A 16,442-nucleotide genomic window follows, 5' to 3' on the forward strand; every position below is an offset into this window, starting at 1 on the left:
GAGCCCGATGCGGGACTCGATCCCAGGACCCTGAGATCATGACCTGAGCCGAAGGCAGCGGCTTAACCCACTGAGCCACCCAGGCGCCCCATCATTAGTTTTTGATGTAGTGTTCCATGGTTCACTGTTCGTGCATAACACTCAGGGCTCCATGCACCATATTAATTTAATACAAATAGTAGCCTATTACATCCATATGGTGCTTGAAGTTTTTGGAGCTTTCTCCTATACTTCCCTTTCAGATGAACTGAATTGGTAAGATACTTGGTTCTAAATGATGATTTCAGCCTGTTTCCTCATGTCCATGAAGATAAAATGAGGTGGCTTTATTATATCATTTGTGTATTATATTGTTTGTTCAGAAACTTTGTCCTGCTTTACCTCATGATAGGCACGGTGCCAGCCCCAACAAACCTAAGGATTACTGAAGTGTTACCGGAGAGCTTCCGAGGGACTTGGGATCATGGAGCTTCAGATGTGTCCCTTTACAGGATAACCTGGGCGCCTTTTGGAAGCTCAGATAGGATGGAGGTAATGTTAATTCTCTTCCTTCCTCCCTACCCCCTCCTTCCCCCTCCCCTTCCCTTCCCCCCATTTCCCTCTCTTCCCTTATCTTCCCTTCCCTTCCTCCCTTCTCCCTTCCTTCCTTTTTAAAAGTTTTTTTTAAACTTTTTTTTTTTTTTAAACTTCTTATTTCATGACAAGGAATTGTGTTTGAAATAGGTATTACCTTTGTTGCCTGAAAAGCATCCTTTTCTATTAGTGACATTTGAGCTCCTGGCATGTATTAAAGGCAGAAGAACTTCTGGCTAAATAATGTTAATAAACTGCCTTTGAGAGTATGATAGACATGGTGACTTAATTTTTTGTGGGTGTGTGTGTTTTTTTTTCTCTTTCACTAAGACCATCTTAAATGGAGATGAAAATACTTTGGTGTTTGAAAACCTGAACCCGAACACTCTCTATGAAGTTTCTGTTACTGCCATTTATCCTGATGAGTCAGAAAGTGATGACCTGACTGGCAGTGAGCGCACACGTAGGTGTTCAGCTTTCAAATAGGACATTATTATGTTAAAGTTAATTAAAAAAATAGAGCTATAACTATATTAGTAATATTTCCCCAAATTCTGTTTTTTTTAAATTTTAGCACGTTTGATACCCCTAACAACACAAGGTAAGAGTTTAATTTGCTGAACCATATACATGACCAAATAATGAATGAATGAATGAATGAATGAACAAGTGAATGAATGGAAAAAATACCACAAAATCCATTGTAAACAGGTTTTTCTGCTTTTAAATTATAAGGCATCTCTTGGGACTTTGTTAAAACTTTTTTTTTGAAAAACATTGCTTTACTGCCATTTGTTAAGGAGTCATGTAGGATTCCATGACCATCAGTTATCATGAGGTCAAATTTAGTCCTAAACCTAAAAGTATATTGATTTTTTTGTGAATGGTGCTTATTTTGGGAGGAGGCCTCATTCTATGAGCTTACTATGTTTCTCAACAACCTTTTTTCAGCTCCAAAAAGTGGCCCACGAAACCTTCAGGTGTACAATGCAACATCTAACAGCTTGACTGTTAAATGGGATCCCGCCAGTGGTCGTGTGCAGAAATACAGAATCACTTACCAGCCTTCAACAGGAGAAGGCAATGAGCAAACGGTAATTTAAAAAAATATATGTAACTTGGAAAATTCTACCTCTTCTCCTCAAACTCCTCCCTACCCAATGTATAGTTAGTTGTACTATTTTGAGAGATGCCAAATTTACTGTAATGAATGGATTTATTTGACTCCATTCTTATGGGAACTTGGACACCCTCTTGGGAGATGAAAGTTGCTTTTCATGTTGGGTAGCCCCACAGCATCAGGGATGTGCCTCATGCATAGACATTTCCCTTAGAAACTCTTAGGGCTGGATTATCTATGAAGATTTCTAGGTTTTCTTTTTTGGGGGGGGTCTTTAGATTTTTAATATGTATCTCTCAAACTTAATCAAATACTGAAAGTTTGCCAAATTTCTGTTATTGTAATTTTCTGGTTTTTGCATGCCATAAGATATCTCTTGTATCTGGAATTTCCAGATCTAGGTGGCTGTTCCCCTAATTCATACTGTTAATCATTTTTATATTTATCCAAACAGAGGTTTCTGGAAAGGTGGTATGGCTGTCAATAGCCTTCATCTTCTTTATCTTTCTGGTCTTCCCCGTTTACAGAATCCTAATTCATTCACCTTGCTTATATTAGGTGTCTGTTTTTGAACCTTCTCCAGCTTTGCTTTGTGAGATGTGTGACTAGAACTGCACATATAGGAAGCATCATGATTTTTTACACCAGGAAGGGATGCTTCCTGATTTATTTCAAATGCCTCTTTTGGTAAGGTTTAGTATTTTGTTGACATTCTTTAGGCTATACTATTTCCTCACATAGTCTTAGAGAGAGATATGAGATATGAGTTATTATCAATTAGTCACATGACTTACTGAGCTCTAGCAAATGGGTTCTACGGCTTCCCAGTTTAGAGATGTTAGCAGGCATGGATGCTGGCAGTGGTTAAAGGTTTCTGATACTGCATATTAAGTGGGTTTAGCTGAACCAGACCCTCTTTCATCCTCGTGTGACTTTTGAGTTGATCTTTTGAGGTTTCCATACAATTAGTCTTAGGGAGTATCTTTGGATAGAAATGTTGTCTAATTAAATAGGTTACCAGTAATAGACTAAATACCAACTGTATTCAACTGGCTTTTGTAGGAAATAAGATAAGACACACATGATGAACAGATATTTTCATGTCAGAAACAGAACTTTTGCCTATGCTAGGCCAGATTTGGGTAAAACTATGAAGCAAGTGAGGCTTGTCTCCAGCATTTCTACTCTTGGTGTTAGTGACCCTCCAGCTGATGTCCTCAGTTTCTTTACTGCCTTACAGAGGTTTGTTATAACTTGAAGAAGTCTCATGAACTCACCCTCTGATATGTATTAGCTGACAATCCCTCAAGGTTTGTTGTTCTTAGGGATATTTGCATTTTACTGCTAGTCCATGAAATAAAGTTTTGAATTACTGATACCAGAATTTTGGAGAGCTGGATGGGAGAAGTAAGTAGACACCCTTCTGCTTACTCATATGGCTAGTTCCACTAAGTGGATGCCTTCGGATTTGTTAAATATCAAAGGGCTTGTACAGATATGGATACTTCTCTCTCATAACATCTAATATTCAATTTAATAAAATTAGTCACTGTCATTAAGTTTGCCTCATACTGAGGATGAGTACAGTGTTTCAATTCACTGAGATTTTCTCTGGCACTCAAAGAGTTGATGGGTGGTAAGTTGGAAACATCTGGACTGTTACTGACATGTCCAGCCATCCAGATGTGCACTCTTTGTGGGCAGGGTGCCATTTTCATATGATTTTAATTAGTATCACATAAGTATTTGAATTCAGTAGACTGTTAACAAATCATACAAATTTTCTTTCAACAAGATAGCTAGATGGCCTTAAGCAGTGAATAAAAAATTTCAAATTCTGTAATTGGAGGAAATTTGAAAATCTTCATACCACAAGGCTGGTATCATAGAGATGGCTGGGAACCCCAGCCCCGAGTGTGGTCTGGCAAAGGGTCTAGTCACATAGTTTGCACAGCTAATGTTGTTAGAATGGCAGTTTTGGGGGGGAAACATCAAAGTTTTAGATCTTCTGCTGAATCATTTTAATGTGTTCTCTAAAGCAAATAAAAAACCTCTATAAAAAAGTAAAAATAATAGCAAATGATGTGGAGCCTCTAATATTTGGCAATTCTTTGCTATCTTAAACCTCCTTTCTAGCTCACTTATGATTGATGCCTTTTGGGGGAAGAGATCCATGAAATGTGTTTTGGATGAAATTATGCTGTGCTGGCGACAAGCAAGTTGGAATATCTTTTTGAGGTCACCAGTTTAAGGCTTAGAATGCCTTTTGTGATTTAAGGTGCATACTTTACATTTAAAATTATACCATAAGTTATATTTTAAATCTTCAGTGTGGTATGTGTTTCCAGATTTTGGCCAGTATCTCAAACAGCTCCCATGTAGAAAGAGCTTTAACAGATCAGTGAGACCGAGAGAACAAGGCTAACACTTACCCTTATCTTTCTCTAGACCACAATTGGGGGGCGGCAGAACAGTGTGGTCCTGCAGAAACTGAAGCCTGATACTCCTTACACCATCACTGTGTCCTCCCTCTATCCTGATGGCGAAGGAGGTCGGATGACAGGGAGAGGCAAGACCAGTAAGTACCAGGCTTCTTTAATAGCGACCACAGAATCCCATCTTTACTTGGAAAAAGTGGGGTGACACGGTTTTGCTAATCAAATTTTAATGCATTTAAAAAATGATATTAATTGCTTTTAATATGCTTGCTCAGAGTTACTGGTCTCTGTTTATGGAGAAAGACAGTTATTACTTTCTAGGATTTTAAAAACAAAAACCAAAACCACCCTGGGACCAAAATATCTCATGGAGAGGAGACGTGTACCAGATTACCACAGACATTCTTTTATTTATTCACTACTTCAACGAATATTTGAAGGGGGGCCAATGTGGGGTCCTTGCCATGTTTGAGGTGCCTTGGAAATATCAAGGAACCTGCATTTTTGAGTGTGCTTGGCTGTTAGGATCATAGTGTCATGGGATTTCTGTGCATTACAGAACCTCTGAATACCGTGAGGAACCTCAGAGTGTATGACCCTTCTACCAGCACCTTGAATGTTCGCTGGGACCATGCAGAGGGAAACCCTCGTCAGTACAAGCTCTTCTATGCACCAACAGCAGGTGGTCCAGAAGAACTGGTAATTATGTCCTGGAGTGAAAATTCCATGTTTATTTAAACTGTAGCTGAATGATTTAAAAGGCGAGCTAAAAAGGTCAACCAATTTGCTTTAGGGCTGAAAGAGTTGGTATTCATTTACTAGAACCTGATAGAGGCTCATAGATTGTTGCCTTAGTGCCTGGGTGATGGAGGGGAGAATTGAGCTGGGAGAAGTAATCATTTCCCAGAATTTTAAAGTGGGATCTGAGAGTGAGTGTAGGGTTCTAGAGAATTCTTTTATCACCTCTTGTAAAAGTTCATACAGTGCACATCTTTATATCCCACTATGACAGAACTTGCTTCTTGACTGGGTCTTGAGTTAGTATTTTGAGTATTATATTGGTTGAGGTATTAGTTCTTTTACAAGTTTTTCAAATCAAGTGCTTTATGTTTATTAAAATCTTTAGGTACCAATCCCTGGGAATACCAATTACGCCATTCTTAGGAATCTGCAGCCGGATACCCCATACACCGTTACGGTAGTTCCTGTTTATACTGAAGGTGATGGAGGACGCACATCGGATACTGGGAGGACATGTAAGTTGAGAAGGAAGAAAAAATTTAGCTTTTTCATTACAAAGGCCACATAGGCCCATTAAGAAAATTTGGAAAATCACAAATGATAAAATAAATATATACCATGGTTTATCTTCCAGACACCACCAACTGTTAACACTTTGATGTCTGAAATAACATACTTATGATGGTATTTTTCTTCTGAAATGACACTATCAGGATTTATGAATGTGCATACAATCATCAGTCTGCTATTTCAATCATTATTTCACCAACGAAAGTTCGTTTTGCTTTCTTTTGTGCTTTATACATTTGTGTGAAGCAGTGCTTTGCAATTGGCTTTCAGGGTGTGAATTGTTTATTGCATTACATGATTGTGCATCTCTCTGGTTTGCTGATGAAGTGCTTTTGGTCATCAAAATTCTGTGTGCTTTCATTTACTGTTAACATCTTGAGTAACGAGTTTATAGTGGTTTTCTCATTCTTCGTAGTACTGCTTACTACTTCGTAGTACTGCTTACAGGCTTTTGTGCATATTAATAAAGAATTTCTTTGGCTTTGAAAATATGCTTGCTGATGGCTAAAAGGAAGGAAGTATGGGTGGCTTCTTCAGGTAAAAGATCAGTACTCTAGAAAGATGATGTTTTTGGCTCAAGTAGACTTTGGGGTTAATACATGGATTTAATTTGTATATTTTTCTAAGTCCCACGTGGGGCAAGTAATTGAGAACTGAGTGTGTGTTCTATTTCTCCCTCCTTTTCTCTCTCTCTCTCTCTTTTTTATTATTATTTTTTTTTGGTTTTGCTTTTCTCTCTTTTTCTCCCCCTTTAAAAAAAAAAGCTTTCATTTTTTATTGACATAATGTATTGTTACCCCCAGGGGTACAGGTCTGTGAATTGCCAGGTTTACATACTTCACAGCACTCACCATAGCACATACCTTCCCCACTGTCCATAATCCAATCACCTGCCTTTTCTTTTTTTTTCTTAATTTTTTTTAAATTTCTTTTCAGCGTAACAGTATTCATTGTTTTTGCACCACACCCAGCGCTCCATGCAATACGTGCCCTCCGCAATACCCACCACCTGGTTCCCCCAACCTCACACCCCCCACCTCTTCAAAACCCTCAGGTTGTTTTTCAGTGTCCATAGTCTCTCATGGTTCACCTCCCCTTCCAATTTCCCTCAACTCCCTTCTCCTCTCCATCTCCCCATGTCCTCCATGTTATTTGTTATGCTCCACAAATAAGTGAAACCATATGATAATTGACTCTCTCTGCTTGACTTATTTCACTCAGCATAATTTCTTGCAGTCCCATCCATGTTGCTACAAAAGTTGGGTATTCATCCTTTCTGATGGAGGCATAATACTCCATAGTGTATATGGACCACATCTTCCTTATCCATTCGCCCATTGAAGGGCATCTTGGTTCTTTCCACAGTTTGGCGACCATCCTGCCTTTTCTTTTAATCACAGAACATATCAGTACCTATTTCTTGAATGAAGAATGAATGAATGAGTGAATGATTGAAGCCAGCTGACTGAATTACATGGGCTTCATAGCTGTTGTCATCTCATACTTCGAAGGCAGACATTGCAAAATCTCTTTTCTCTATCTCTGCATTATCTGTGTTGGAAAACCAAAGCTTCTTTTCCACTTTCCTGTCCCTTATCCCTTGTCCTTTTATGGCCAACCCAGTACTACTACTTTTACTAGCTTGTTCTTATTGGCACCAACTTTGCTTCCATATAGACGAAGGCCATAAATGGCTAACCTAGACTAAGTTTGGACCTGGAGAGTTTTAATCTGCTTTTGTTTGTAGATAATTAGAAGTAGAAGGAGGACAGTGTTTTATCCTGTTATAGAGTGTAAGTCCTAGCAAAGTGATCATGAAAACTTGACATATATAAACAGATTTCAGAAAATATGTGTGACTTCTCTTTCCCCAGTGGTGAGAGGGCTGGCAAGGAATGTCCACGTGTACAATCCGACGCCAAATAGCCTCGATGTCCGCTGGGACCCCGCGCCTGGGCCCGTGCAGCAGTATCGCGTCATATATTCTCCTGTGGCCGGCACGAGACCCTCAGAGTCTGTAAGTGATTTTGTCCTCTTGGAGTTCAGTCCGAGATCTGTGTAGATTCCCCTGTGACTCTGGCCCTGGCTACTGGGCCAGAACAGTAAGTCAGTTGTCATTGTGGCCTGTGGTCTCCTGGAAGCATCCTTTCCGGATGAACCTAGTCTTGTTCTTGTGTCTTGTTCGCTGGCCTGTGAGAATGCCACTCACAAATGTGACAATCAGTAATGCTTAGATGGTCGCTCCTATGGATTTAAGGCAGGTGTACTAACTACAGGGGTAGTTGGAAAATATGAATTTTTGGAAAATACAAATTAGCTGTATGAGTTAACAAGCCCAGGAGTAAATGCAAATCCCTGATTGACCTTTTCAATATGGGCCTTTGTTGTAACATAGAAATGTCTCCTTTATGAAAACATCTTAACGTTTGCCTTCACTGACCTTACAGATTGTCCAGTTTATTTTCCCTTCCCAGTACTATTCAGTTTTATGAGTAGATGGATGATGTAGAAATCAGGAATTACTAATTTAAATAAGAGTAGACTTAACACACCTCAGGGAAAGTAAATTGATAGACTAATTTATGTCTTTATAAATATGGACAATGGTGGCAAACAAAGATAAACAAATAATTTGCCCATCCCTGTATTTGGCAGGACTTATTCGGACAACATTGCCGTTATCCATTTGTGGAGTGGTTCTCTATTTTAACACAAAATCTCTTCCCTATTAGCCTGTGTGGCGAATCCCTTCTCTTATGTGTGTCTAACATCTGGGATGCTCTGTAGGTAACTACCATGAGCCCTGGATGTTGTATTTGAGAATCTTCACAGTAAACATAAAGGGGAGATATTTGAAGCTACTAAGCGTAACATAGTAAGTTTATTACCTTAGTGAGTATGAACTCATTTTTTTGCGGGGAGGGGGAATTTCTGAGGAGAAATCGTATCTCATGGTGTGGCTTTGTCAGATCTCATGAGGACGCATAGTAGTGAGCTTCTGACGTGCCTAGGCTCAGCTTTTTATTATAAATGTTATTATGTTGACTAATAGAAGACTTGATAAGCATTTGAGTTGCTGTTGAACAGAATTTGGCATTTCCTCCCCTCCAGATTGTGGTGCCAGGAAACACGCGCACGGTGCACCTGGAGCGGCTGATTCCCGACACACCCTATTCTGTGAACATTGTAGCTCTCTACTCGGATGGAGAGGGGAATCCCAGCCCTGGCCAGGGCCGAACGCGTGAGGCAGAAATCCTTTCCCCACCCCATTCCCTTGTAACTTGGTTGGCAGGGCTTCTCTGAGTGAGTGAGAAGTGGGAGGTGGGTGGTGACTGAGAGGTGGTGAGAGCTTTCTCCACCTCTGTACAGGTAAGGGTAGGCCTGGGCATGCGGTTCCGCCTGGGCATCTCCACATTCAAATTCCAAGCTGAGGCTCTGGGCCCGTGACTGCCATAGGTGCTGAGTGAACTGCAGTCGGCCATTTTCTCATCTGGGACTTAAGCTGTAAGGAGGGGCTTTTCTTTTTTGCCCTGCAGTGAGTCTTGTTACCAAGCGGGAACTTTAGAAATATGAGGGCTGGGCCTCTATGTTTCATTAAACAGGAGGTGGTTATAAATAGTAGTTTAATATAATAGTAGTTTAAAATACTCCCTTTCTCTCCCAGTCTATATATTTAGGCACCTAGCTCAGTGTTACTGAAAGTTCAGCACATAGCCATAGCTCTGAAATGTAGCACTTTCTGTTTATGGTTTCCCACTGAAACCAGAGGAGGTATATATTTTATCAAAAGGGGGTAAACATCCTAATGAATTTGAAACTCTCACAAGTAACTTCCTTAATCTGACCGGGGGAAAATTCTTTTGTATCCCTCCTGCCACCCCCATGTCCATCATGCTCACAGACAGACAACTAACTTGATTGTATTTTTATTTATTTAGTACCACGAAGTGGACCAAGAAATATGAGAGTCTTTGGGGAGACAACCAATAGCCTCTCTGTATCCTGGGATCATGCTGACGGCCCAGTTCAGCAATACAGGATCATTTATTCTCCCACTGTTGGAGATCCCATCGATGAATATGTGAGTCCACTTCTCATTTAGTTGAGCATTTTGTAAACTCTGACCTGGTTGAAAGGTGAAATTAAGGTTTTTAGTTTGGGAGTGTGCTGTGATTACAGTTGAGTAATTGTGGGACAGTCACATTTTATATGACTTCCTCTGACACAATATTGGGAACACCCAAAGGTGTCTATTGTGGTCCCCCACGTTATAGAGAATCAATGTCTTTGGGCCCATTTCTGTTCTAAAGACAGATTGAAAAATTGTCTTATGGCATGAAATGCATATTTCTAGCCACCTAATTTTATTTATAGGAACTAGGTCTAGTGAGACATGATACCTAATATTCTGAGCTACTTAATGCTCAAAAGATGTCACCATCCACATCCTATCTTTCCTTTAAATTTATTTTCACTACAAGATATTCTCTTAAGTATTCAAGTGCTAACTGATGTCTCTTTCCTTTAAATTTAACATTTTTTGTTATTTATATATATAAATATATATATTATATATAAATAATTATATAAATATTTAACATAATTTATTATTGGTTTTGGAATATACATGCTCTCATATTAGTTTCAAACTTTTTGTGTGTCACACTATTTCTTGAGAACCAGATTTAGGTTTCTTGTAGCTTCCTCATAGGCCTCACCACCCATATCCATTTGTTATCCATGGAAATACCACTCTTTAATAAGTGTAGTGATTAGCTGAAGTGTTATTAGGTCAGCCGAAGATTACACAAAATGTTGATAGTAAAGCAGTTAGGTCTGTGGTTTACAACCGTTTTGCCACAGACCCTCTTGGATCATCCCCCCTTTGTCATCTCTACATTATGTTTCATCTATTTGAACTTGATACATTAAGCTTTAATTCAAACCTGCATTTTTACTCATCAGAAACACATGCAATTGTCATTTAGTTCAAAATGAGATAAACAGTTTCACCACACTTATTTTGCCAGAGCAAAGAAGCTGGTATTTTAACGTTTATTCAGCTTTGCCATGGGCAAATATTCGACTTCCTCCCACTTTCTGAAAACATTAAAAATATAGTTTCTTCCCCCAATTCACCATTTGTAATCAGGGGACTCTATGCTGGGAATCACTGGCGTTAAGTGAGGCACGTTGTTTGTAGAAGTAGAACATAAGGTTGGGAGAGAGATTGAGAGATTTATCTGGTTCACTTTCTCATCATGGAGGTAATTGAACATACTTTCACTTCCTGTTTTTCATCTTTTCCACCTGATTAGTATCAGTCAAGCTGATCTTCCTGAGGGCAGGCTCGGAGTCCGTGTTTGCTCACCAGTGCATTCCCGCAGCTCTCACCACGCCTGGCCCACTGTGGCTGCATGGTGCCTATTTGTTGCAGGAATGCATGGAAATGTAACCCACCGATGGGAGATGGAGACAAACGAAGGGCTGCTGCGTGCTGCAGTAGTCGGTAATGTGTGCCCAGCTGTCGTGTGCATTCTTACCTTTCATCCTCCCCCTTTCCTCCAGAGATGCTAGGTCACAACGCTGGCAAATGGCTGACCTGGGATTTGAACTCAGATATCTCTGACTCTCAGACCATTCTCATGCACTGCACAGAGACGGTGTAGACCTTGCCGACATGAGTATTGTACAACAGAAGCAAAGCATGAAGAAACCTTGCTGTTTATAGAAATACATAAAACAGTGTTGTCTTTTGTTCTGGAAGGCCTCTGGCTGATAATTCATTTGTAATTTAACTTCCCTACAGACCACAGTCCCAGGCAGAAGGAATAATGTGATGCTGCAGCCGCTACAACCTGATACTCCGTATAAAATTACGGTTATTGCGGTATATGAAGATGGGGATGGCGGCCATCTAACAGGAAATGGAAGAACCAGTAAGTGTCTTATCCCTTTTATAATCTTTAAGTTGCCTTTACTAATGCATCCCCTATACGCCATTAATACTGCATTAACATTTACATTAAACCTTGAATTTTGGCAAAAATGACGTGGGAACAGAATTTGTATTTTAACTTTTTAAAAGTCAACTATAAGAAGAAAGAGGAGACAAAAATCTGCATATTCTGCTTTGCTTGAGATAGTTTTATTTCTCCTTTGGAAAACCATTGCCTAGTCTCTGAATAGTGTTTTAGTTTATGTAGTATCAGTGAAAGAGGTAGCTGTTAACTCAGCCAAGGTATTATCAACAGAAAAACACTATCCTGATAGAATCTTAAGCCATAAATAAAGAAGCAAGGTGATTAAGAATCATCTTCTGTCTTTACAATTTTTTCTATTTTTTCCTATTGTACCAAGTAATTTACAGAAAATTATCGGCATTTAGACCCCTTTCTACCTTACACAGGAGTCATTTTCTTATTGCTTAGAGCAAAGCCTCTCCAAGTTGGTTGCTCATTGAAATCACCGAAAGAGCTTTAAAACATGCTTGTGCCTGGGTACCACCCCCAGAATGCTGATGGAACTGGCCTGAGGTGTAGCGTGGATCTGCTTGCCTTCTAGTGTACAGCCAAGATTGAAAGTCACTGGTTTAGCATAAAGGCAGGGTGGGCTATAGGTCTGAGTTCTGTTACTGGTCAGTATTGGTGCTCCTCTTTCCACTTCACTCTGCAAAAATCCACTTAAGTAAATGGTTTCAGGATCCTTGCTACACTTGGTTGCTCTAACTCTTTTGGTGCTTAAATAATCTTGATATTACAGAATTTGGGAGAGGTGACATTTGAAAGCTCCCAAGAGAAAAGCATGACTAGGGTTGTTTTAACTTAGTCTCTAAAGGCCGAGAAGTTACATATTTATTGATATTTATTGTCTACAGGACGGAGTCAACAGAGACTCAGTTTAGTGATTCAAAATTATTTAAATGGAAGAACATTTCATTCTTCACATTCCTTTAGGTTTTAGAATATATTGTGGTACTTTTCTGGGGGAAACACATGTTTTAGAATTTTGTGCTTATCAAAATATATAAATCTTTTTTTTTTTTTTTACCAGACTTGACTTTTTTAGGATGTGCCAAAGCCATTTCTAGTTTCTCTTGGAAAAAAAAAAAAAAAAAGTTCTTAGTTGAATTCTTTATTTGTGTGATGCTATAAGTAACTCAGGGATGAGTCAGCATGCTGCCTAACATTGGTTTACAAGGGTGTGGGGTTAGAGGCAGTACCTCTGGAGGCTTGAGGATTTGCTCTAGGTTTATGCTGGGGGAGGACAAAAGGGTCCTGGGAATGAGCATCATTTTAGTCACAGCTAGCTGTGTGGTCTTGGGCAAATCAAATCTTATTTATGTGATAAGGTCGTTGGACTAGACAGTTTCTAAATTGCTTTTTGGCTCTAACAATCTATAATCTATAACATGCTAAAAATGGTGTGAGATCTCTTGTAGTTTCTGTAATTCTGCATTATATAACCTAACAGCTCTGGGACTCATCAGTTCCTGAGTCCATTTGAGTTGCTGTTTGAATTTGGAAAACTAGTAAGCTTTCTGTTGAACGTTTCAACGCTTTTAGATTGTTTTCTGGATGAGGGTATTGTAAGATTTTATTAAGTTATGCTCATGGGACCACACTATCAGTACTCATAATCGGTGCTCATGAAGTTCTGTGCTCTCCTTGTGTGTCAGCGAAAGGTCAATAACATGTGCCAATATTTGCTTTGCAGTGGGACTGCTTCCACCTCAAAACATACACATCTCTGACGAATGGTACACGAGATTCAGGGTATCCTGGGATCCTTCACCTTCTCCGGTTCTCGGATATAAAATTGTGTATAAGCCAGTGGGTAAGGAATCACCTTTATTATCATAAAAATGCATCGGAGAGCTCTTTGTTTATGAGGGAGCTAATTACAGTCTTTTGATCCATTGTCACATTGAACCCCTCCCACCAGAGGCAATATTTTTGGAAATAATGTTCTAAGCCAATAGTCTGAAGTGTCATTGTTACTATGGGTGTAGATGAGACTCCCTTCAAAGTGCATGATTAAAAAGTTTGGCCTGGCTCATAAAATTACACTAACGGAATCTGAGTCCAGACCTTCTGGATGTTATTATGATTGTGAAATAATGCACATTTAATCAATATAAACTTCTGTATTTTCCCATTGAGTCAAGTTGTTATTCCATTTTGGGCATATGCATTTTAATTTATTCCTGCTGGGCTTGCTTTCCACTTCCCATTGACATTTACACCTAAATGGATCCCACCTTGATTAATTGATTTATTATCTTTGTTTTTTTTTTAAGATTTTATTTATTTATTTGACAGTCAGAAATCACAAGTAGGCAGAGAGGCAGGCAGAGAGAGAGGGGGAGCAGGCTCCCTGCTGAGCAGGGAGCCTGATGTGGGGCTCGATCCCAGGACCCCGGGATCATGACCTGAGCTGAAGGTAGAGGTTTTAACCCACTGAGCCACCCAGGCGCCCCATCTTTGTTTTTATGTTCTGTCCATATGCTTAGCAAAATGGAGGAAAAATTCTCTTCTTGCCAAATTCACCAGGGTCTCTTCCATGCACCCAGAAAGTGTGTGAGCTAGGAAGAGATAAAGGAGAGATGACAAGAGAGGAAACGTGGGCCTTAAGAGAGATAACTGAAAGAAGGAGGAGGTGTTGGTAACTGGGGGGACCTTCAGTAACCAAACTTGAGGCATGAGGACCAGACAGAAGCTCTTAAATCACCACTACGACAGATTGGAAAAAATGTTAATTGAGCACCTACTGTGTGCAAAGTACCATGCTGCCAAAATGGGGCTTAGAGAAGAGGCTTGAAGGTATAGGGTAGTTAATTGTCTGATTGAGTTTATTCATTAAAGGAACATTGATGACATATCTACTACATTCTAGGTACTATGCTACATATATTTCGAGAATAAGAGGTGAAGAATTTGGTCTCTGTTTATAGTTTTGTTTCTCACCATGTAATGGAATGTGTGTTACAGTGAGCAAGTACATAATGGATTGTGGAATTAATGGTGTTCATACTATCATTTGAGTATAACTTACTTGATTTTAAAGAAAATTTGAGACTAGGTGTGGAATATTTCTGTCTTTTTGTGATTGTTATTCAAGGTTCCAATGAGCCCATGGAAGCTTTTGTTGGAGAAATGACATCGTACACGTTACACAATCTCAATCCTAGCACCACCTATGATGTGAATGTTTATGCTCAGTATGATTCTGGACTCAGTGTCCCCCTGACGGATCAAGGCACTACCTGTGAGTCACATATCTTTTTCATGGTTGTAAGAAAAATGTAGTACAAGTTGCAAGGTCAGCCTGTTTCAGTTTTATTTCTTCTTAACATATGCATGTTTCCTCAGCATTAAGTGAGTGGTTCTTTCTTGTCCAGCCAAACAAATATATAAGGAACATAATTAAGTACACAAAAATGTATGTGATGAGGTATTTTTATATCTCATAAGATATTTTGAATGTTGAAAGACAAAAAGTATAGAAATTATAATTTATCCATGAATTATCGTAAAATTAGATTTGGAATGCTATTTGGTTTTTTGACATATGATGTTAAAATCTGTATTACCTAAATACATTGATTCAGTTGAAAGTTTTCATAGAAATGCCACATTTACTGACTCAGCCCAAAGACAGGTTTTGTTGTCAACAAGAACCAAATGACTATTTAAGGACTTAGAAAATAGCTCTTTAGAAACATATCTTATTATTTTACATAAGACATCTTTGTCATTTATAGTGTCCAGTGGAACTATGCGGAATGTCTTTCCCTTGAAAATTAGTGATAGAAAGAGAGGTCTGTTTTAGCTGTACCACATTTCCATGTATATTTCATATTAAGTTTCTTACAAGGAGACATACTAAGAATTTAGGCATTTTTTTTTCAGCCACAGTAGAAGTTTCAAAATTGTTATGATTCAGAGTATGCTTTTTTGTTTTTATTTGTGAAGTAAATCTATTTCTTTTTTTTTTCTTTATGTTGTAGTGTATTTAAATGTGACAGATCTGAAAACTTACCAGGTTGGATGGGATACATTCTGTGTTAGATGGTCTCCTCACCGGGCAGCCACCTCCTACAGGCTAAAACTAAACCCTGCTGATGGTACGTGTGCCAAAAAAATAAAAAATCGAATAATAATAATAATAATAATAATAATAAAAAAGAACTGGAGCACATAGTAACAACATTTTAAGCTTCAGGAAAAGAGATGAAATGATATATAAAAATGTCTTTAGATATAACTGGTGACGCTGGTATTTCCTTTTGTCATAATCAGGAACCAGAGGACAAGAAATCACAGTGCGTGGATCAGAAACCAGTCACTGCTTCACCGGTCTTTCACCAGACGCTGATTATGGCGTCACTGTTTTTGTGCAGACACCGAATCTCGAGGGACCGGGAGTCTCTGTCAAAGAACATACCAGTAAGTTTTTGAGGAATCTGAAAGTCTCTGTAAGGCTTCCGAATAGAATGTTCTAGGTGAGGGAGATATAAGTGACTCCTGCTTAGCCGCCTTTCCCTATGGGCCACAGTAATGATTATAAAGATGGCAGATTTATGAAGAAGGAATCTGTGGCTGGTTCAGGACCTTTCTCTTTAACAAATCCATGTTTTCCCTGTTACAGAGTTGGTGTTATTTTAAGGATAAGGCTACAGGAGGGCGATGTGGTTCTAGCTGGCAGTGAGAAGCAGAATATGCACCAATAGTAGTGACTTTTACTCATTGACCCTATTCGAAGGCCTTCCATGTGTCCTTTGAGTCGTGGTTTTGCTTTCTGCAGCTGTAGTCAGTGTTGGAATGACTACCAATGATACCAAATTTGGATAAAATAGAATTTCCAGTCTATTAGTGTCAATGAGACTTGGTCTGCTATCTAGGACTTAAATTGCTCTTAAAATGTGATATGTGATATGGAATTTGTACAGGTTATGTTCTTCTAATTATCCTTCTATGTTCTTCTAATTATCCTTCTAA

The 16,442-nt window shown here is 39.0% G+C and overlaps 1 protein-coding gene across 2 annotated transcripts in view; it reads left to right on the forward strand.

Moving 5' to 3' along the window:
- The window catches only part of LOC111152194 (collagen type XII alpha 1 chain), a 120,215-nt gene that overhangs the window by 64,714 nt on the left and 39,059 nt on the right, over positions 1-16,442 (forward strand). For both annotated transcript variants that reach the window (XM_022510586.1, XM_022510585.1), the window contains 15 exons: positions 392-531; positions 904-1,036; positions 1,148-1,174; positions 1,525-1,667; positions 4,142-4,271; positions 4,691-4,830; positions 5,258-5,387; positions 7,317-7,459; positions 8,554-8,683; positions 9,381-9,523; positions 11,252-11,381; positions 13,159-13,278; positions 14,563-14,709; positions 15,452-15,568; positions 15,744-15,890. In XM_022510586.1, the coding sequence (XP_022366294.1) occupies positions 392-531; positions 904-1,036; positions 1,148-1,174; positions 1,525-1,667; positions 4,142-4,271; positions 4,691-4,830; positions 5,258-5,387; positions 7,317-7,459; positions 8,554-8,683; positions 9,381-9,523; positions 11,252-11,381; positions 13,159-13,278; positions 14,563-14,709; positions 15,452-15,568; positions 15,744-15,890 (1,920 nt within the window). The remainder of the gene's footprint in view (positions 1-391; positions 532-903; positions 1,037-1,147; positions 1,175-1,524; positions 1,668-4,141; positions 4,272-4,690; positions 4,831-5,257; positions 5,388-7,316; positions 7,460-8,553; positions 8,684-9,380; positions 9,524-11,251; positions 11,382-13,158; positions 13,279-14,562; positions 14,710-15,451; positions 15,569-15,743; positions 15,891-16,442) is intronic.

This window comes from Enhydra lutris, unplaced genomic scaffold (assembly GCF_002288905.1).
Source record: "Enhydra lutris kenyoni isolate GAN:26980312 unplaced genomic scaffold, ASM228890v2 scaffoldscaffold28, whole genome shotgun sequence".
NCBI classification, from domain to species: Eukaryota; Metazoa; Chordata; class Mammalia; order Carnivora; family Mustelidae; genus Enhydra; species Enhydra lutris.